This window comes from Lissotriton helveticus, chromosome 4_1 (assembly GCF_964261635.1).
Source record: "Lissotriton helveticus chromosome 4_1, aLisHel1.1, whole genome shotgun sequence".
Lineage (NCBI taxonomy): Eukaryota > Metazoa > Chordata > Amphibia > Caudata > Salamandridae > Lissotriton > Lissotriton helveticus.
This window is the reverse complement of record NC_136063.1, coordinates 776,496,644-776,519,867: the sequence shown is the minus strand read 5'-3', so window position 1 is coordinate 776,519,867 and position 23,224 is coordinate 776,496,644. Positions and strand designations below refer to the sequence as shown.

The window sequence follows — 23,224 nt, the reverse complement described above, 5'->3', positions numbered from 1 at the left end:
AGATTAGGAGCTTCAGATTTAGACAGATTTTAGCTGAAGAGATTAATTTTAGGGGATCAGAAGACAGGAGTGTGAAGTCGAAGAGAAGGGAGGCAGATCAGTCGGGGATGATGGCAAATCAAACGGAACTGGAGAAGGAGAGAGGAGGCATATCAGTTGGGGTTCGGAGCAGAAACGACAGGATGTGTCATTTGACATTTATTAAAACCCAAGCATTATGCTTTGACTAAGTGGATTTGCCAATACTTATTTTCCCTATGCTTTATTTCTTTTTATGGGAAATTTAGCAATTATTAATTTTAGCTTCATGCTAATCTCACTCTTGCGCTTATTTTTGAGGTCTTTATGGGTTCTCACTGACATCATTTGTGCCGCAATTTTTAAAATTGGGATTCTTTCCTTTATGGTATGTGCACATTATAATTTAATTTAAATTTAATTTAATAGCGATTTCTAAAGCGCCTGGTGACCCTAGGGTATCCCCGCGCTGTGAGTTTACAATCCTGTTGAGGGGAAGGGGGGGGGGGAAAGGTACTCATATGGGGACACTATTTAGGGAAGAGGTGTGTTTTAAGTTTCTTGCGGAAGGCCAGGTAGTTAGGTTCGAGTCTGAGGGTCCGTGGAAGGGCGTTCCATCCGGCGGCCGCCTGTACGGAGAATTGCCGTCCTCCTGTGCGGGTCTTTTTAAATCTCGGTGTGCTGGCCAGGTTCATAATATGATCTGCACTAACTATATTTTTCTCTTATCAATTCTGTAACCTCATCTTAGTTGGCTAATGAATAAAGATTCAGAAAAAACTCAACTTTACTTAGAAAATAAAACCCATTATCGCCGCTTTAGCTGCAGGTTTCTGCCGCTAAACAGGCGATAATTTGTAACTCCGTTCTTGATAATATGCTCCCAAGTAACTCTAGCAATCCTACTATAAAGGTTCAGCCACCACATGCATTTGCCTGTGCAATTAATAATAAATTGTATTGTTGGCTCTAGTTTGTGTTATGTAATGCCTATTGGCAAAAACCAACACATTGTGTACAGCTTTTCACTGTATTTCCCTTGTTTGCATGAAACTAGTATTTACTTTCTAAAGAATTGTGGTTATTTATTGCTCTGGGGCTGTGTGGGAATAATTTAGTCAATTTATTATCTCTCTCGAAGCTGCCTATAATGAGGATGGGAAACGAAGAGCTAAAATGTCTACAGACTGTAATTAAAGTATATAGGGAATGGCATAATTGAGGAATAAGGCAGTTGAGATCTTATAAAAGCAGACAAAACATTGAAAGGAGCAATTTCAAATTGACTAAAAGACCCAAACACATCACTGATTGTGACATCTATTTCTCTGAGTTGCTTTTGCCTCGTACCAACAGATAGGTGTGCATGGTCTTTAAGTTCAGCCTTGCCATGAGGCTGTTCTCAAACTCATCTCATTTGTACGAAAATGGAACTCTTGTGACTATCGCTAATCAGTTTTTATTTCCCTTCAGCCAAGTTATATTGCTCGGGTTATCAATGTCATTACTGAGTTTAACAACAGTGCTTGGAAATACCTTGGTCATTGTGGCTTTCATCGTGGACAAAAGACTAAGAAATCTCAGCTGTTATTTCCTTCTTAATCTAGCAGTATGTGACTTTTTTGTGGGTAAGTTGTTGCTGGGCTATCTGTTTCCAGCAAATTGATCATACCAATATCAAGGTGCCTACTTGCCCTCTTTTGGACTGCTTTGTTTTCTTAATTGCTTTATTTGTGAAAATTACTGTTAATACACCAACTTTGTTTCATTTCCTCGTCTCAACAGTGAACCATAATTTAAAATGTAAGGTAGCATTCATTTTAAATCAGCTAGTGCTTAAACTTGTTCTCCATATCAATTCAATTTAACTTTATTTCGGTCTTTTAGACCCAAAAAGCACATAAAAACAAACACATCGTACACATAATCGACAGTCGGCTTTAGCACAGGAATCAGGTGTTTGAAGTGACAATATCATAAAACTATCCTAATATACATTTAAAACACTGTACAATAGATAAAATATTATATATAAAAAGAAGAGTCTCAATGGCCTTCATCCTATTTACAATCTAACACCGCCACCCTTATTTAATTACAACATTGGAGAGGTTTCAGTAGACAATACTTTCAATTTTTTTGTGCGAGTGCAGGAATACGTTCATAATGTGTAAAGCTATTAAATCCACTGTCACAATTTCAACCCTATTATATCTCTAATGATCTTCACACTGAACAGAAATTTAGCTGCACAAAAGACCACGAGTGGTGAAGTATCCGTCCTCATTATACGCTCCGCTTCTCTGCAATGCCTAATGTTCAAGTTATTGCAGAGAGGTTTAACCCATTTTTTCCTTGGGGTATCGTATAAAGGGCAAAAAAATAAAATATGAGCGTCATCTTCTTTAGCCTTGGTCTCATATATACAAAACGTGCATTTATCGTAATCTTCATCAGCGCTGTTGTTGCCCCATTTGGATTTATTATCGTTCGTTTGTAATACCCCGTATCTATATTTCAGGTATAGGGATTTCACAATTTGTGGACACACCTCATCTAGAAGAGGTTCAAAGAGGGCTATATCTTTGAACATAAGAAATGAAGATGTTAACGAACCTTGGTTAGAATCCTGGAGCAGTTTGACATTAACATAAGCCCAAAAGGCTGTCTTTACTGTCTTGCTACATGCCATGGTTAGCTCCGTAGACTCTTCCCAATAATGAAGTAATCCTATTTTCTCAAACCAAAATGATAAATGTTGGAACCAAGGTATAGTTTTAAATGATCCAATAGTCATTATTTCTTGAAGGCCCTTTTTATAATGTAGTAGCTCAGATGTGGACCAAATTCTTACCCAAAATAGGAGGGGGCGTAAAGCAGCATAATTATCAGTACGTTTCAAATTTAAATCCATTATTACTGGGATCAAAGGGGTCCTAATTGGAAGAGCAAGCAATTTCCGTACAAACTTGTTTTCTCCAATTTCAAAGTTCCGGTTACATTGAGGGCCCCATATCTCTGCTCCGTACAGGGCAGCTGCCTGTGCCTTAAATTTGAAAACCTCAATAGCAGGCGATACAGCTTTGGAAGTACTCCCCCCGTGTTGCTTAGTAATAGGAGTGCAGTTTTGAAGCAAAATCGCTTTGTTTTTATTAAGATGATGCTTCCAAGACAATTTCGTGTCCAATGTGATACCAAGATAATTAAAATTATTTACGTATGCTAGTTTTTGCTGATTTAACGCTAGTTTTTTTTTTTTATGATATATGTGGATTAATAGACATATATTTTGTCTTACTGGAATTTATCTGAAGGCCTTTGTCTATGCAGTACAACTGGAAGGAATTCATCAGGTTTTGAAATCCACTAGGGGTTTGCAAAATTGAAATAGTGTCATCTGCAAAAAGCAATGCAGGTATTACTTCGCCACCCAACCTGGGTGAATCATTTTTGCAGCCTTCCAGATATTGAGGGATATCATTTACGTAAAGTTTAAAGAGGGTGGGTGCTAGTACACAACCTTGGCGTACCCCCCGGTTCACCAATATTTCTCTGGTGAGCTCAGCCCCCGGTCCTCATCTCACCTTCGTATAATTTCCCTCATGTAGCCTAATTATATGTACAAGCATATCACAAAACTAATCGAAGATGAGTTTGGATGTTTATTTTTTTAAGCCCGCTTTTAAAGTTTGGGCAAGAGACAGCTCTAGCTGTCTTTTTACAATTTTTTCAAATATTCACTATAATACATGGACATCGTACACAGAATCAATAGTGGTTGTCTTTAGATCAGCCCCCTCCAGACATTCAATGTTTGGGATGTCAGTTACAGTGAAAGACAACTATCTACCTCTTACAGCAGTTTACATTAGGGAGTGACTATCTCTGTTCAAGTCTTTCCTTAGCCACAACCGTTTGGTTTTTACTAAAGATATATTCAAAAATTCTTTGTTATTGAGTCTTTCTTTCAATCTTCCTCATCCATTGGTCTGCTGCTGTGTCATTCACATTTTTCTTCCATCCATCACACCATAAGGCATGGAGCAGTTGTTCAGCCCACTTCAGTCACTGCGAAACTCACTGTTAGCACATCTGTACACAAAGTAGCCCCCTTCATTGTCACATTGTTGTTACGGGATTAGAGGCTCTAGAGTATAATCTTCAAAGAACTTTAAAATGAAAAGGTTTATACTACTTTGAATGCACAGGTTTCCTTTGTTCCAGCTTCAGTCCTTAAGTCAGGTAGCTGTTGGTGGTGAACCTTACTATGTGTAGGGAAATATTCTGAAGATGTAAACTGTGGTGGTGGATCAGTAAGAAATATCCTGCTGCTGGATGATAAAAATTGTGGTCTAAAAACCTTGCAGAACAATTTATAGAGGATTTATGATGAACTGTGTACATGGTTACATTTACTTGGGCCGAGCTCTTTCAGAAATGTATTCATGCACATACCATTAATGTGAGCGCTGTGGATGCTGAGTATTACGGATATTGTAGTCTATATTTAAAGCAACCAACAAGACATCTAAAAATAGGGTACATATGGGGGAAAAATGAACTTATGTTACGAAATGCTGGTTTCAATCTGGTGGGGAGCCAAATTAGTTAATTTATGAGAAGTGTTTGGGAACAGGAAGAAGGTCAAATACTGTAATGTTCTTGGCTCTCATTTTAACCATTGTTGAATGTGTTCAGATTTAAAATAGGTGTAGCCTTTTTATTACGTAGCAGGGGTTCTGTATACCCTCTTTTTTATCCTTTGTGTGCAGCATCCATAAAAGCCCATCTAAGCTGGTTTTCAGTGTGATATACTTAGACAAAATATTTTACCAAGAGAGTGGTTGTCCCTTTGCACCAAATTCTTGATTTGTGCTGTCCAATTCTTTTCAATCCTGTGTGGTTGGTTCTGCCTACATCTATTTTGTTACAAGGGCATATGATTCCATAGATCACTTTTTTTGAATTACAAATAGAAAATTCTTAATGTGTTATATTGACGTTGTTATAAACTCTGTTCTTTTGTTGTTTGATTTCAATGAGAGCAGGTAACAGATTGGTGATGCCCCTGTACTCGTTGTATATATCAAATTTCTCTGCTGTGCCGGTTCAGTGTCTGCCCTTACAAAAATAGTCTTCAAGTTGCAATTTCTTTTTAGGGTAAACAATCGGCATTACAGTTTAAATTTAAGATTTGGTAGAACGTATTAATTCTCAGTGCTAACCTTCCTAAAGCAATTGTTGCTTGGGCAGAAGGTAGTCGCTCACGTTATTGGTTATTTTTCATCTCTGTTTCATTTTTTCCAACAGATTTCCCCTTAGTGTTTACTGGGCTAGTTTGCAGCAATTATTTAACAACTTCTTCTGGTATTGCTTCTCTTTCAACGTGTTCTGCAGTTCACCACAATACCTAAAATAATCTTGCTTTTTGGTACCAGGCTAGCTTGAATCCAGTGTCCAGATTCAGAAGGGACATTGGCCCACATGCATCAAGCATTTTTGTAGTCGCAAACGGTGCGATTCCTTAAAATCGGCTGTTTGCGAATGCAAAAGTGCTGTTTGGGATGCATCATGCCATTTTAGAAGTCGCATCTTTTTTACGATTTCTAAAATTGCGTTAGCATATAAGAAATCGCAATTGTGCGATTTCTTAAATGCTATGCATCATTACAGAAAAATGTGCTATTTTTAAAATTGGAAGTGCAAATTACCACGAAGTTCAACTTCGTGGTAATTTGCGAAATTGTTTAAAAATGCACAAAAATGAATTTTTTAAACTGTTAAGCTACAGACACACATGTCCTTAGGACATGTGTGTATGTAACTTATGATGAAAAGTACATTTCATGGGTGCAGGGGGGGTCATTTTGACCCCCTCTCCACCCTTGAAATGCATTGATGAATTGCAATTGCACATTGTGAATTCGCAATTCCCATTCATTCCTATGGGCATTTTGGCCCATAGGAATGAATGGGAATTGTGAATTCGCAATTGAAAATTTGCATTTTTTTTGCAAATCGGTAAAAATAGCGATTTTTACCGAATTGCAAAAAAAAAGCAAAAATATTCATGCATAGGCTTTTGCGATTTCTAAATTGCGAATCGTTATTTTTCGCAATTTAGAACTCGCAAAAGCCGATATTGATGCATGTGGGCCATTGTCATTATATCTTAGCCAAGTGGATATATTTTGTGAGGCTGTTGTTATAGATATTTTTTTCTTCAAACTCTGCCATTTGAAAAAGGACTACATCTGAAGGAAAGGCGTGTCAAATTGTGGTCCCATTGAATGGGAAACAGTTTTTCAGAGCCAGCTTAGCTAGTGGTATAATGAACTCAACACTGTTTGGAGTCTCTCTCTTTTCTCCTAATATACCTGTTTCATCTCCAGCGCTACATCTTGGGCTATATTTGCATATAAGGACACTACATCGAGAATGTCCAGAATCTGTGATGAATGATCAAATGAATAGATTTCTACCTTTTACCTTTTTGAAAAATGTTGTGATATTAGATCCTATCATTTTGCTGAATGGCTTCAAGTATACATTTTATTTACAGAAAACACCTTCCCATTTTCCTGTTTTTGTTGATGAAGAATACATACATATATTTTGAAATGAGTTCAAGATTGGATTCATAACCCGAGACAATGGTTTCTCCTTTGTTGATCTGCATCCTAGTATATTATTGTTGAGAAGTACAGCATTGGTACCCTGGGATTATTGTATTTGCAAAATGTATTTTCTTTCACACCTATCCAGCTTTTATTCAGTCCCTCAAAGAGAAGTGCTTCCATCTCCATTTAAAGTTGGTGGGTTTAGTGGATGTTCAGTTTACTGTAATGCTTATTATTCTTGACTTGTTTTAACTTTTCTGCAAGTAGTCTTTGGTTTACATTATTGCTATAGCACCTTCTTTGCCCGTGGGTTAAATCACTATTAATTTTGCATTCTCACTAACCCTGGGCATAGCACTATGCTACGCTCACGTAGTTTGCGAAGTTTGCGCTACTTAACAGTACGGGGACTGCACGTAGCACAGTGCGAACATGCGTGTAGTGCAGCGGTCATTTTTTGCTTGCTCACAGTCCTCAACGTCAAGTTGGAGACCGCAAGCAATCAAAATGACATCCCACCGAGACTTTTTCCTCGTTCCCGATCAGCAACATCAAGTTTTCAATGATTGCACAGTGCAGACAAGCATCTGGCACTGTGCGATCATCGCGAACAGGGTACTATGCAGTTCGCGTATAGTTCCGCGTATCTCGCGTAGTGTGAAGTGCACTTCGAGTAGCTATGCGTAGAGCTACTTCGCGAACAACGCCCAGGGTTGATTCTCACCTTAAATTGAACTCTCGAGAGGTTCAGTTTAAGTATTTTGATATTTTTTCAGTTGATTGAGATCAGGTAGGACCGTTTTCTCAAAGATCATAATTTTTGCGGGGATCTCTGTTATAGGGAAACAAAGGTGGAGTTCTTATGGGGTCAGGTGCTTCCACCATGATCTCAGTTTCCTTGTTGTGAAAGAATACTTGACGGGAGATTTTCTGAAATAATCAATTGTTTTGCTGCTTAGTTGAATGAAGTAAATTCTTCCAGCTTGCACAAATAAGGGACCCTTTCACAGGATCTTTACCTGTTTTTTTTTATTTCTCAAAGGTTAAGAATTCAGGGTATTATGTTATCCTGTATGTCTATTTCTGAGTTTCCTTTTCCCATAGCTCAATGTTCTCTTTGGTGTGGCCTATTCCTACTTCCTGGAAGGAGGTTAGCAATCCAGAAATCTGTTATAGTTAGCATGTGAAGGCAATTCACCTGGGCCCTGTTCTGTGCTGGATTCAATTAAAAATGGTATTTCTGCATGTATTTAGCACACCCTCTGCCCCACAAGTATTCACATTTTCACCATGTACACTAAGCCCTAATCATTTTCCTTCCTTCTAGGAGAACAACATTCTCTTCTCTTGTAGATATGCACAACACAGGGTATTGCCTCCCATGTCACAAGTGCATTATATTATTATACTTACTTTTAACATTATATAACACAAGTACTTTATTTAAAAACAGGACAAACTAGGTCATCCTGAAGAACCTCTACAAATCTGTAAGGATGAAATGCATTGAAACCATTTTAGCGGGGTCCGGGCAACGTCTGACGATCCCATTGGGGCAGAACACCACACAGGAGGATTTTATTAATCTCTCCCTGAAAATTATTTTCTGTTACTCTCGTCCCCAATGAATAACTGAATTACATTGTAACTCTTGAACTATACAAAAAAAATCTGTTCCAACTCCATTTTTAAATTCAGATTGAACTGTTGGCCATATAGGTTTTGATACTACAAACAAGCATTTATTCTATGCATGTTACAGTGGACACTAACAAACTACACATCAGGGTTGTTCTCTCCCATTTCTGTCTGATTCAATTTCCTGATTTGTTAAAGAAAGTATATGCCCTTTGATAACCTTCATTGTGACAGCTGAAATAAAATAATTTGACTCATGTGAATAATATATGATTAGCTATTCAGATAATTGAGAATATTCTGATTCATTTATTTTCAGGATTCAACTATGGAGGTTCTTCTTTGTTGAACATGCTTCTATTGGGTTTAGCCTCCTTGTTTTACATGAACCCACCCCTTCTTTTTCTATTTAAAAAGATTATTTTAGTAAGACATTGAGGGAAGAAGGAAGTGGTCCCCTAGTCCAGTGCTTGCTGCCTCAAGTGAGCTATCACAATCATGTGCCTACCCCAACTCCGCGGTCAGTAACTGATCAATCATTTGGAAAAGAAATTGTGGTGACATATAGCTTCCGGATTTGCCAATAAAGATGTCCCTATCATGCACCCCTTCTACTTGTGATTTGGAAAGGATAGCACAATTATTTTTATGAACTGGATAAACCTTTTCCAGTGCATAAAAGGGCTTTATTATATTTAAATGTGATTTTGTCAATCGCAGGGTTTGCAAATGTGTTTAGTTTATCAGTGCCTTAGTTGTTTATTGTCTACATAGTTATACAATCCTATACACCATGGTATAGTACTTCATGGAAAATCAAACATATATTTGAAAAAGGCTCTTGCAGAACTTCACATATTACTCTTGACCATCTTGAAGAAACCCTGCTTGATTTTGTAGGACACGTCCAAATTTATTTAAACCTTTTTTTTACTCCCATGCCACTTTTTTTCCTAATTGGTCAGAGAAATCCAAAAGAACCAAAGCATCCTTCTCTAGTGATCCTACTCATCTTTAGTCTCTCATCATATTATCATTTTAGAACCAAGATGACCTGAAAATGTTTTGCACCCTTCTCTCTCAAATCTTCTGGACGAATGGATCATTAGAGGTTATTTGGTAGCCTATTCTGCATTTATATTACAGAAGGTCTCAGCTATTGTGCTATTCAAAACAGTGTTTAACAGCAATTTCAAAGCCATTTTCCACCTGTGCATACTGGGTATTTGGCCAAAATATCAAGTTGCAAATATCGGTATACAGAAATATTGGGGAAAAGTATTGTGAAACTAAAATATCATGATGCAGAATTATTGTTATCAAAAATATTGATTGTTTTGGCTAGGTAATATCGTTGTGAAGAAAATCGTTCTTAATATTTTTTTCAATAATATAGTAGCAAAGAATATCTTAATGTGTTTTCGTTCATATATACATTTTATATGTTCTTATTGTTTGTATAATTGTTAACAATATTTGTAAATATAGTTTGTAATTTTAAGTGATTTGTAACTGAAATGTAATTGTTCATAGTAATTTATAATGTAGTAATGGGTTGCTAGGTTTGTAGGGGTATAGGATGGGAAGTAAATTAAGCAATATTTAATTAACAATTAACTATGAATGTATTATTAATTATTTAATTGATTATTATTTATGTAGCAATACTATTTCTATTTGGGGCAGCTGCTGGGTTTTTATGGGTCTCGGGGAAGTAATTTGATAGTGAATTAACAATGAAATATTACTTTATTGTTAATTATTTTATTGATTGTTAATGATGTAACTTGTGTAATACCTTCATATATTAGTTATATGTTAGGTGTGTGTGGTTATGTTTGTAGGGGTATAGGGTGGGAAGTAAATTAAGTAATCATTAATTTCTAATTATTTATTTATTATGAATTATTTAATTGATCATTTTGTACCTAATGTGATATTGAATTATTTTACTTATATTTTAGTTATAGGTTTCTAGGTTTGTCGGGGAATTAATGAATTTATGAGTGAATGATTGAATGAGTGAATGGAATTATATTTATAAAGTGCAGCTGCTGCTTCATGAGAAGCGCCCTGGCGCTGAAATGCAACAAGAAAAAAGAGAGAGAGTAAAGCTCACAGAAAAAGAACGTTTTCAGCTGGGCTCTAAATATACTTTCACAAGAGCCATTGTGAACAAGCAATGGAAGGGAATTCCAAATAGTGGGATCAAGAAACAAAAATAAGATCTGTCACTAGATTTTGCTTTTTAGACAAGGTGCAAGATTTGATTTGCAGATGGAAACACCACATATTTTTTTAACAGATTTTAAATGTAGGGTGGACCATTCTGAAAGAACGCTCTGTGAGTGATTAAGAAGGCTTGAATCTTAATTCTGGACTGAATTGGTAATCAGTGAAGGGATTTTAGGCCATAATTGATGGGATGTCTTTTAGAAGTGTTAAGTACAAGACGAGCAGCAGCGCTCTGAACACATTGAAACCTTGTGAGTAGATCTCGAGAGATGCATAGATAAAAGACATTTGCATAGTTCATTCTTGAGGTAATAAGGGCATGAATAGTCCCCTTCTGAGTAGCTTACGAAAGGTATTCCAATAACTTTTTTAAAGATTTTAACACACAAAAACAAGTGGCCACCGTGGCCCTTACTTAAAGTTTTTAAAATAAGGTAGAATCCAACAGAGCCCCCAGATTTCTGGCTAATAAGGATGTAGTAGGAAATTGGCCCTGTTTGGGAAGCCAAGGAAACGAAGAAACAATAGATGGGGCCCAAATGCAAGAATCTCAGTTCTTCCAGCATTAAGCTGTAAACAGCTGTTATTCCTTCAGTCAAGCTGTTGAAAGAGAAACATCAGTTGGGTTTCATCTGCATTGGATACAATGTTCACACCTCATTTTTGCACTACAGGGACCAAAGTGGCCATTCATATGTTTAATAGAGTGGGACTTAAAGCTGAGCCCTGTGACACACAAAAGCTGATGGATCTGAACTGGCACACAAAAGGAGAAAGATTTTTTTCTCTCTCAAGAACACGTTGAGAGCTTTACACAGTACACACAACATTGGAATTCTATACAAAATTTGGGAACAAGGGAATACATATGAATTTTATATAAATAAGCAAGATTCATCAACCCCCTCAATCCAATCAGTATATTAAAATCAGACTCAGGGTAACCTAAAAGACCAACAATAATTGAAAAAAGAACCGGCTGGTTCAAAAACAAAGCATAAATCAAGAAACAAACTTGTCATGGAGGAAAGAGAAGCAAGGAGGATAGCAGACATAAACAACTTTTTCACATACCAGGGCACTAAAAATACAGAAAGGGGCCAAACAAGCACTCCCCCGGACACCATCAGAGATAAATTAAAGAAATGGGAACGCTTATCTAAAAGAGAAATCAATAAATGGTGGGAACTCTTAAGTCTGCAAAAGTACATGGAAGTAAAAAGAATACCTCGGGGTTTAAGGCTAACCCTAATGCCAAGTCACCAAGACACAACGAGTGAATTACTACAAGAATGGGGCGAGCATCTCTTAGATTCATCCATGGGCCTAATGGTAATCCTCATTAAACACATTGAAAAAATCCTAAAAGTAATAACAACGGAACTGAAAATCTTGGAAGATGACATCAAAACTTTAACGTTAAATGATGACCAACAAAAACTGAAAACAGATATATTGAAAAATCTGGAAAGACATGAAGCACGCGTAAAAGCGTTGAAACAACATAAATTCCAGAGAGACAAAGAAGATTTTGAGGAGGGACAAATCTTTACCTTTGGCAAACAACAATTTCCAAAGAAAGGCAAACAACCAGAACAACAAGAAACCAATGACACCTCGAGCTTTGACTCCCTAACAAGCTTGGAACTAAGTGACCAGGATGAACAGCCAACACCGAGCACCGCCCTTCCAAAAAAGACCAATTTTTTAATAGAGATGCAAAAGGCATTAGAACAACAATCACAGCAACAGCAACAACCCATACGGGGCAGAGGGAGAGGCAGGGGCCGTCCCCGTGGAAAGGGAGGAAAACAAGAAGATGCCAGAGAGGCCAGAAACAAGGCAAAGGAAGACTCTTGGACCACATCCAGACTCAGACAACCGCGCCGATAACAGATTTACCCTCTGACTCCCAAGAATTAAATGTAATTAACCTCTCAACAAGAATCCTAACAGATGAGGAAAAGAACACACTCAAAAAGGATTAAACTTCTGCCCCACGACACATCTAAACATTGCGGACACCCGCGTAGATTTGTACAAATATACGCGGAAACTGAAACTTGCAAAAATCTATGCAGAGAAGACCACCAAAAAAACTACCCAATTGAAACAAATGTCAAATTTAAGTATAAATGCTGAGGACTCTGTGGCACTCTCCACCTTAATGACAATGGGTGCCATGTCAATATCACAGGAAGAAGAAGAGCTCATCAAAATGGAAGATTCCATGGAACAAGATGGTGCCAACGAGAGTGGATTAAAAGAAAAATCCAAATACAACCCTATACTGCCTCCTGGCAACAAGATTGATTTATTCCAGGAACTCGTAATCGATGTGCTATACAAAATCAAACAAAACCAGACAAAAAACCACTTTTCTTTGAAAGAAAAACTAATCATAAGAAATCTCTCTGAAGATACAAAAATCGAGATAAAGCCAGCGGATAAGGGTTGGAACATCATCATCATAGACAAAATAGACTACGCAGAAGAAGCACAACGTCAACTGCAGGATAAAGACTGCTATGAGCTCCTAAATCAAGATCCAACTGCAGTCTTACAAACAGAAATCACTGAATTATTACAGACTTGGGCTGATGCGGGCCTCATAAGTGATGATGAACAAAAATACATGACAAACAAATTTCCAACTCTTCCCACATTCTATTGCCTCCCAAAAATCCATAAAAACAGCCAGAACCCACCAGGGAGGCCAATAGTCTCGGCAAACAATTCATTACTAGAAGGAATGTCAAATTACATTGACCAATTCCTAGCTCCTCTGGTCAGAGATCTCCCATCATTCATAAAGGATACTACTGACCTTTTAAAACAACTAGAAAAAATTGTCTGGAAACCTTCTTTTAAACTAATCTCAATGGGTGTGACATCATTGTACACAAACATCGAGCACACCATTGGGATGAATGCATGCAGATACTATCTGGGGAAAAAGGAACATAAGATATAAGGAACATAATGAAATGTTAAATCGCATAATCTTCTTATGCCTACACAACAACTATTTCCTATTTGAAAAAAACATCTTTAAACAAACACAAGGATGCGCCATGGGCTTCTCTTTCTCACCAAATTACGCTAATCTTGCTATGGGTTGGTATGAACAAAATGAGGCCTGGAAAACAGAACATTATGCGTGGAAAAAGAGGATAATACTATGGCTTAGATTCATAGATGATCTTTTTATAATATGGGACGGTGAACAAACAGATTTTGAACAATACTTTGAAAAATTAAATAATACATCTACAAATCTGAAGTTCACGTATGAAATAAGCAGCAACCGGGTAGTGTTTCTGGACACAGAAATATATATTGAGAACAACCGTCTTGAAACCACACTACACCGTAAGAAGACTGCAACCAACTCTGTACTACATGGACAAAGCTTCCATGATGACAAACTAAAAAGAAGCATCCCATATGGAGAATTTCTCCGCATAAAAAGAAACTGTTCTAAAACAACTCAGAATTCCTCAAACACAGCACGGAGGCCTCAAACAGATTCATAAAAAGAAAATACCAACCAAACAATGTGAAAAAATGCCTCAAGAAAGTAATTGAAACGGACATAAAAGAAATCCTACATAAAGCACAAGAGACTAAAACTGACAACAAAATCAGATTAATAACATCATACAATGCGGAAAAGGGAGCACTAATGAAAATAATTAAAAAACACTGGGGTATTCTACGGACAGATTCAACACTATCAAAAATCATTGGAGAACATCCACATGTAACCTTTCGCAGAGCAAAAAATCTGGGTGACCAATTAGTCCATAGCCACTTCAAAAATCTCCGACTGTAAATTGGATGCATCGTGAGGGTTTTTGGCCATGCAAACAATGTAAGGTTTGCCGAATTGCATCTCCAACAAAAGAACTCTCTATGTTTGGGGGAAAAAAATGGAAAATAAAACAACATCTGACGTGCAAAAGCACGTTCGTAGTTTATATGGTGACATGCCCCTGCGCCAAAAGTTACATAGGCAGCACAATCTTTGAGGCCAAAAAAAGAATGCTTGAACATACAAGAGCTGTCATCCATCAAGACCATTCCAATGCAATCGCCAAACACATGACACAGTACCATAACAACAATTGGGAAACCCTCAAATACTGTGCAATTGACCAACAGACGAACTCAGAAAGAGGAGGAAATCGAAGAAAGGCATTGAGACAACAAGAATCAAAACACATTATCAGTTTCAGGACCCGAGAGCCATACGGACTCAACCAGACGGAAGAGTTACATGCACATTTGTAATCTGTCCTCAAACCGACACCAATAGTGAACCGCAAAACTGATGCAACTCATAATGACTTTGTAGGATCTACTCACCAGAGAGAAAGAACCGTGACAACTACTGAGAGACATAAAGATCAAACATGATCAGCCCGAGAGTCTTGTGAAATTGCTCACCAGGGAGCAAAAAACCATGAAAACATTCACGGATGTGAATGACAGTCACCACTGACTCAAAAAAACAGAACTTTGATAAAAACATTGTTCTAATTAATTTGTTATGTCTGCCTAATCCAAACAGCTGAAACTCTATTGTTCATTTTATTAAAAATTGAGCACATTAACACTTGTTCACATGAAAAACTATGTCACCCACAATGCATTGCATTTTCACTGTAAAGTTTTTTTCACTGTGCACTGAAATAAAAGTAGGCTCGTGTTAGAGCTCAACACCCGTGATCAAGCCTTTGGCTGAAGGCGAAACGCGTTGGGTTAGGACGAGTATGCTGCAATGAAAGCAGTTGGTCTAAACTGAAATAACCTGAGTGAGTGCTCCTTACCGGTTTCCAGCCGGTATTCTTGTGTGTATATATATATATATATATATATATATATATATATATATTACCTACTGGCGGTCGCCAGTAGGTATATATAGTTAGGATTTTTTCTCTATGGGATTTTTGAAAATTCTATGTCTAATAACTTTGGCGTTTGTGGACGGAATTGGCTGAAATTTTCTGGAAAATGGAACATTTTACTTCTGAGCAGCCCCTGAAAATTTGGGGGGGTTCGTCTAGGGGGGGCCGAGAAAAAAGGGGGGTCCCAAAACGTGTTTTTAACATTGAGTTTTCCATAGGGCGGTTGGCCTCACTTTTAGCCCGAACGGCTGAATGGATTTGCACGAAACTTGGCAAAATTGTAGGGACTGGTAGCCCGATGTGCCTTTTGTAGGTCTCAATATATGTGCTCCAGTGGATTTTGAGAAATTAACGTTTAAAAAAAGATATATATCTGTAACAGCGGACCGGGCAGCTCCCCGGTTCGCGGACCGGGGCGCGTACCAGAACTTCGCGTAGCGAAGCTGATTGGCTCTCCGGCGTCTGTCAACATTCCAAACAGTCCGGAGCGGCGGCCATCTTGTCTCTCGGTAGGATTGAGAGACAAGAGGAGGCCAAAACAAAGGGGGAAATAACCATAAGGCGGCATAGTAGATCCTCCCTGACCCCCTAGGTTTAATGTGGAGGCTTTAAAAGGGCCCCGCGTGGGTAGCGCCCGGTCCGCGAACCGGGAAGCGTTCTGGGCAGCGTACTACAATGAAAAATGAATGATAGACTTTTCAAATGCTGTATGTTAATTGATTGTTGGTTTTGTTGATTATTTTTTATTTTCTTTATTTTTTAAGCATTTTTTTTTTATTGTGATTGTGTTTCATAATTTATTAAACTTTCTAACATTTCATTGTCAGAAATTTCATAATTATCATGGAATATACATTGTAGTCTCTGAGGGTGTAAAATGTCCTCATTTGCAAGGAGGTTATCTACTGCTTGTACACATTGCAGTAGTTCATTGTCCCAAGTTTCATCGAAAAATTCAATATCATTTTCATCAATGATTTCTTGGCTGCTCTCTTGCAGGACAATTTGAAATTCAACTTTCTGTTCGCCTTCCATTTTGCCTGAAATTTAGATTAAAAAAATATATATTAGTAGAGATAGGGCACTGTTGGGATTAATTTTAGATAGGCAGTTTTTATCAGTGAATTTATCTTTGGGCAGTGTATAGTATCAGAGTGGAAGTAGGAATATAAAAAAGTGTATGTGATTTAACGTAAGTAAATTCATAATTATACAAGAGAAGCCTAACTCCATCCATAACTATAACAGAGAAGTCTATCTAAATCTATAACTACTACAGAGGGATAGTATATAACTATCAGAAAAAGTTTACCATATTAACTTATAGTGCACAATATACTTCAGTTTTAAAAATAAAAACTTACCTTTAGAAAGAAGTTGAAGGAATTAGTGAAAATACTATTGAAATGTACACCAAGAAGTAGTAGTCAAAATGGCTGTGTTTTCTTCTCTTCCTTTATATATATTGAGGTATATAACCAATGAAATGTCAGGTAAAAAAAGTAGAAAATGAAAGTAACATTTTCATTGGTTGTCAATTCCAACACTTCAGATGTGTTTTGTGAAGTAATTTACCTCAGGGTATTTAGAGAGGTCTACAGGCTAAATGGGTCAATGGAATTCCAATCAAATTTGTGAAAATGGTAGGGATTGGTATGTAGTATGAGCTAATCTATATTTGGTGAAATTGTCTCCAGTGGCTTTTCTGTGAACTACTTTCCCACCTTTTTTGATGGTGCGCTTCCCAGGGAGCGACCCGGTACGCGAACCGTTGAGCGCCTCGGTTCGCGGACCTTAAGCGTTCCGAGGCGTCCACCATTTTGTGTTTCGGTCGAATTAAGATACAAGATGGAGGGCAAATAATGTTCAGAATGGGTAGAAGGGGGCACGGTAGAGTTATCTTGACCCCCTAGGTTTTGTGAGGGTGGCTGAGGAGGCTTATATGTGCGAAAAAAAAACATTTTTTTTAAAAATTTCGCGAGGTTAGCTCCCGGTTCGCGTACCGGGTAGCGCCCCAGGGAGCGTACTTTGTTGAAAATTAGTGAAAAATGTTAGAGTAAAATAATAATTGTGAGTGATTAGATGTAGGGTAGCTCTGAGAAGAGCTTTTGGGTTTATGGTACATTTAGGTACTTATAAGTAGGTACCAATGCACATTCTTAAATTCAGAGTGAAAATTCTGTTGCCCTCATCTGAGAAGTGAACTCCATCTCCTCTGTAGATATCTTGCATGTAGTAACGCAAGTTATTGTTGTACAGGGAGCCCATTCCATGGTCTCTCATGTAAGCTGAAACAGATTTGTTTACATGCTTCCTCGACTTCTCAATTTGTGGACAAAATTGGTTTGACCACCTCCATTTCTGTCTTTGGCATATATTTGAATATACCAAGGCAGTCTGAGGAAAAAGTGCCATTAATTGCTCAAAGGTGTCCTTTAAAAGCATTTCCAGACCTACACCAGTCAAAGTGCCCAAGTCATTACCTCCACAGTGCACAATTAACAGGTCAGGTTTGGGCAAATGCATAAAGGTTTTCACCAATGGTATCAATTGGTGACATTTTAATCCTCTGTGGCCAAACCACTTAATTTCCACATCTTGTAAATTGAGGTTAGGTAAATTCCTGTTTTCAACGTACCTTTGAGCCCAGTGAATATAACTATGTCCAACAATCCAGACAGAAAACATGGTGAGAGAAGGTTCTCCTGCAGTCAGATGAAGTGTGGCAATGAAATGGCAGTTGAAAAAATGAGAGTGTAAAATGAAAAAAAACTGTGGAGTTTCTGTGTTCATGAAGCAGTAACAGTGATTGGTGGATTTTGATTGCTGAAAACAGAAAGTTAGGGTGCACGGATGTGTTCTTTGAAAGATGTATTTTGAGTGGTCAATAAAAAATCAATAAATGAAAGAATGCACTGGATATGCAGGTGCACTGAGAGTTCAGAGTTCAATTGCAACATTGTTGTGTGAACTTGCAAACAACAGAGGTCTTCCAAGAGGTGGTTGCCATGCAGAAAAGGCAGAAAGGGCAGAGGGGGGAAGGGTTTTCATTTGAAAAAAAGTGAGGGAAGAGTTTTGATTGGGTGACATGAGAGATATGTGTGAAGAATTACAGCATTTCTGTGCTTTTGATAGCTGCAGACTCTGGAGTGCATACCTTTTGCTCTGCTGAAGACAAATTGGTGTGTTTCTGAGACTGTTTTCAAACTCAAAGTATTTGCTAAGGTGAGAAAATATTTCTTTAATTTAGATAGAGAATAGTGTGCTTTAAGGAGAAAATTATGAATTATGTGGCGCAAATTGCTTGTAAATATGCTCCCACCTGTGCATGGAAAATTTAGATGTTGAATGTTTGTGTTACATAGCCATGTTAAAAGTGATACAAACATGCTGCAAAGGCAATCAAAAAACGCTTTTATGTGTCTTAAGGACATTTTAAGTAATTTTCCCATGTGCAGTGTTTTGAAATTATGATTTGAAAATCGTTTTTGGGGAAAAGGAATTGTTTTTAAATTTATGACAAGGACATAATGGTGTATGCTTCTTTATAAGGCAATTGACTGTCCCTGATGTTATTTTTCCCATTTTAATGTAAGACCTTTCTCTGTGGCGCAAATTGCTTGTAAATATGCTCCCACCTGTGCATGGCAAATTTAGATTTTGAATGTTTGTGTTACATAGCCATGTTAAAAGTGATACAAACATGCTGCAAAGGCAATCAAAAAACGCTTTTATGTGTCTTAAGGACATTTTAAGTAATTTTCCCATGTGCAGTGTTTTGAAATTATGATTTGAAAATCGTTTTTGAGGTAAAGGAATGTTGTTAAAATTTATGTGCGCCATATGCCCCCAAATTTCTTTTTCAAGGGTGCAGCAGGGTGTTATTGAGACACCCCTGCACCTTTGGAAAAATTCCTAATTTGCGATGAGCAAATTGTTAATCGCAAATTGCACCTTCATTTATATGAGCCTCCTAGCCCATGGAAATGAATGGGTAATTTGCAATTAGCAATTTGCCCATCGCAAATTTGGAATGGTAAAGAATCGCTATTTATTCCTTAAAATTCGCTATTTTGGAAATGCAAAATAGTTATATGATACATATGGCGGTTGATGTCTAACAAGATAAGAAGCTTAGGGATACATTTATGATGACTGGCGCAATGAAGTGGACATCACTTACTTCATTGGTAGAGCTTTACATGTATTATCTCCTCTGTATTCTTCATCAAGCGTAACTTTAATCTGCAATCCTGAGTAGGCCTCACCTTAAACAAACCTCTGGATAGGCCACATCTTATTGTCATCCTGAATTAATCATTTAAAATGCTAGGGACAGATTTATGATAGGTGTATGCCTCTTTTGCGCCACTTAGAAAACACTGTCCATGGGGAAATGACTTAAAATGTCCTTAAGACACATGAATGTGTTTTTTTAAAGCGTTTGCAATTTTTTTGGGTCACTTTTAACATGGCTATGTGACTTAAACAGTCAAAATCTAAATTCGCCATGCACAGGTGGGAGCATATTTACAAGGAATGTGCTCCATGGGGAAAGGTCTTATAATGTAATATGGGAAAAATGACATCAGAGACACTGAAATGCCTTATAGAGAAGCATACACCATTATGTCCTTGTCATAAATTTGCAAACCATTACTTTTCCCCAAAAACGATTTTCAAATCATAATTTGAAAACACTGCACATGTGGAAATGACTTAAAATGTCCTTAATTCAAAATTTGCTATTCCTTATTTTGCGATTGCACTGAAGGATTTGCAAATTTTGCGATTCCTTAAATGCAATGTATCAAACAAAAATATGTAAAAAATGATATTAAGGATTTGGAAACTACCACCAACTTCTAGTTTGTGGTAATTTGCGAATTCTTTTCAAAAAGCATTTTTTTCCAAAAAACAAAAGGTCCCATATGACGCCCATACATGCCCTTAGGGCATGTATGTGTGCCATATGCCCCCAAATTTCTTTTTCAGGGGTGCAGCAGGGTGTTCTTGAGATACCCCTGCACGCTTGAAAAAATTCCTATTTTGTGATGAGCTAATTGCTAATCGCAAATTGCAACCTTCATTCCTATGAGCCTCCTAGCCCATGGAAATGAATGGGTAATTTGCAATTAGCAATTTGCTCATTGCAAATTAGGAATGGTAAAGAATTGCTATTTATTCCTTAAAATTTGCTATTTAGGAAATGCAAAATAGTTTGATGGTACATATGGTGGTTCATCTGTAACAAGATAAGAAGCTTAGGGATACATTTATGATGACTGGCGCAATAAAGTGGACATTACTTACTTCATTGGTAGGCCTTTACATGTATTATCTCCTCTGTATTCTTCATCAAGCGTAACTTTAATCTGCAATCCTGAGTAGGCCTCACCTTAAACAAACCTTTGGATAGGCCACACCTTATTGTCATCCTGGATTAATCATTTAAAATGCTAGGGACAGATTTATGATAGGTGTATGCCTCTTTTGTGCCACTGTGCGTCACTTTTATGATGCAGCGGCGGTGCTAATTTGCAATTAGCAATTTGCTCATTGCAAATTAGGAATGGTAAAGAATTGCTATTTATTCCTTAAAATTTGCTATTTAGGAAATGCAAAATAGTTTGATGGTACATATGGTGGTTCATCTGTAACAAGATAAGAAGCTTAGGGATACATTTATGATGACTGGCGCAATAAAGTGCACATTACTTACTTCATTGGTAGGCCTTTACATGTATTATCTCCTCTGTATTCTTCATCAAGCGTAACTTTAATCTGCAATCCTGAGTAGGCCTCACCTTAAACAAACCTCTGGATAGGCCACACCTTATCGTCATCCTGGATTAATCATTTAAAATGCTAGGGACAGATTTATGATAGGTGTATGCTTCTTTTGTGCCACTGTGCGTCACTTTTATGATGCAGCAGCGGTGCAAAAGATTTGCTATGAGGCGACAAAATTACAAATTGATGCATTTAGGCAGATATGTCATGGTGTAAAAAAAACGTACCACATGAAACCGATGCAGCAGTGATGCAAAAGATGCACCATGTCGCAAGACAGGCCTCACTTGGGGCCATATGTATCAAGCTAATTAGCATTCGCAAAGATCAAAATTCTACGAATTTCGGCCTTTGCGAATGTTAATTAGACAAATGGTATGTATCAAACAAGTTTGATGCAAAATAAGGAGTAGCAAAATTTGCTATTCCTTATTTTGCAATTGCACTGAAGGATTTGCAAATTTTGTGATTACATAAATGCAATGTATCAAACAAAAAATATGTAAAAAAATGACATTAAGGATTTGGAAACTACCACCAACTTCTAGTTGGTGGTAATTTGTGAATTCTTTTCAAAAAGCTTTTTTTCCAAAAAACAAAAGGTCCCATATGACGCCCATACATGCCCTTAGGGCATGTATGTGCGCCATATGCCCCCAAATTTCTTTTTCAGGGGGTGCAGCAGGGTGTTCTTGAGATACCCCTGCACGCTTGAAAAAATTCCTATTTTGTGATGAGCTAATTGCTAATCGCAAATTGCAACCTTCATTCCTATGAGCCTCCTAGCCCATGGAAATGAATGGGTAATTTGCAATTAGCAATTTGCTCATTGCAAATTAGGAATGGTAAAGAATTGCTATTTATTCCTTAAAATTTGCTATTTAGGAAATGCAAAATAGTTTGATGGTACATATGGTGGTTCATCTGTAACAAGATAAGAAGCTTAGGGATACATTTATGATGACTGGCGCAATAAAGTGGACATTACTTACTTCATTGGTAGGCCTTTACATGTATTATCTCCTCTGTATTCTTCATCAAGCGTAACTTTAATCTGCAATCCTGAGTAGGCCTCACCTTAAACAAACCTTTGGATAGGCCACACCTTATTGTCATCCTGGATTAATCATTTAAAATGCTAGGGACAGATTTATGATAGGTGTATGCCTCTTTTGTGCCACTGTGCGTCACTTTTATGATGCAGCGGCGGTGCTAATTTGCAATTAGCAATTTGCTCATTGCAAATTAGGAATGGTAAAGAATTGCTATTTATTCCTTAAAATTTGCTATTTAGGAAATGCAAAATAGTTTGATGGTACATATGGTGGTTCATCTGTAACAAGATAAGAAGCTTAGGGATACATTTATGATGACTGGCGCAATAAAGTGCACATTACTTACTTCATTGGTAGGCCTTTACATGTATTATCTCCTCTGTATTCTTCATCAAGCGTAACTTTAATCTGCAATCCTGAGTAGGCCTCACCTTAAACAAACCTCTGGATAGGCCACACCTTATCGTCATCCTGGATTAATCATTTAAAATGCTAGGGACAGATTTATGATAGGTGTATGCTTCTTTTGTGCCACTGTGCGTCACTTTTATGATGCAGCAGCGGTGCAAAAGATTTGCTATGAGGCGACAAAATTACAAATTGATGCATTTAGGCAGATATGTCATGGTGTAAAAAAAACGTACCACATGAAACCGATGCAGCAGTGATGCAAAAGATGCACCATGTCGCAAGACAGGCCTCACTTGGGGCCATATGTATCAAGCTAATTAGCATTCGCAAAGATCAAAATTCTACGAATTTCGGCCTTTGCGAATGTTAATTAGACAAATGGTATGTATCAAACAAGTTTGATGCAAAATAAGGAGTAGCAAAAATTGCTATTCCTTATTTTGCAATTGCACTGAAGGATTTGCAAATTTTGTGATTACTTAAATGCAATGTATCAAACAAAAAATATGTAAAAAAATGACATTAAGGATTTGGAAACTAC

At 37.4% G+C, this 23,224-nt stretch overlaps 1 protein-coding gene across 1 annotated transcript in view; it reads left to right on the top strand.

The window, feature by feature from the left end:
- The first annotated feature begins 1,384 nt into the window (after window positions 1-1,384).
- LOC144828060 (histamine H4 receptor-like) overlaps window positions 1,385-23,224 on the top strand; it is a 317,412-nt gene continuing 295,572 nt past the window's right edge. The window contains exon 1 of the mRNA XM_078686196.1: window positions 1,385-1,646. Within this exon, the coding sequence (XP_078542322.1) occupies window positions 1,385-1,646 (262 nt within the window). The remainder of the gene's footprint in view (window positions 1,647-23,224) is intronic.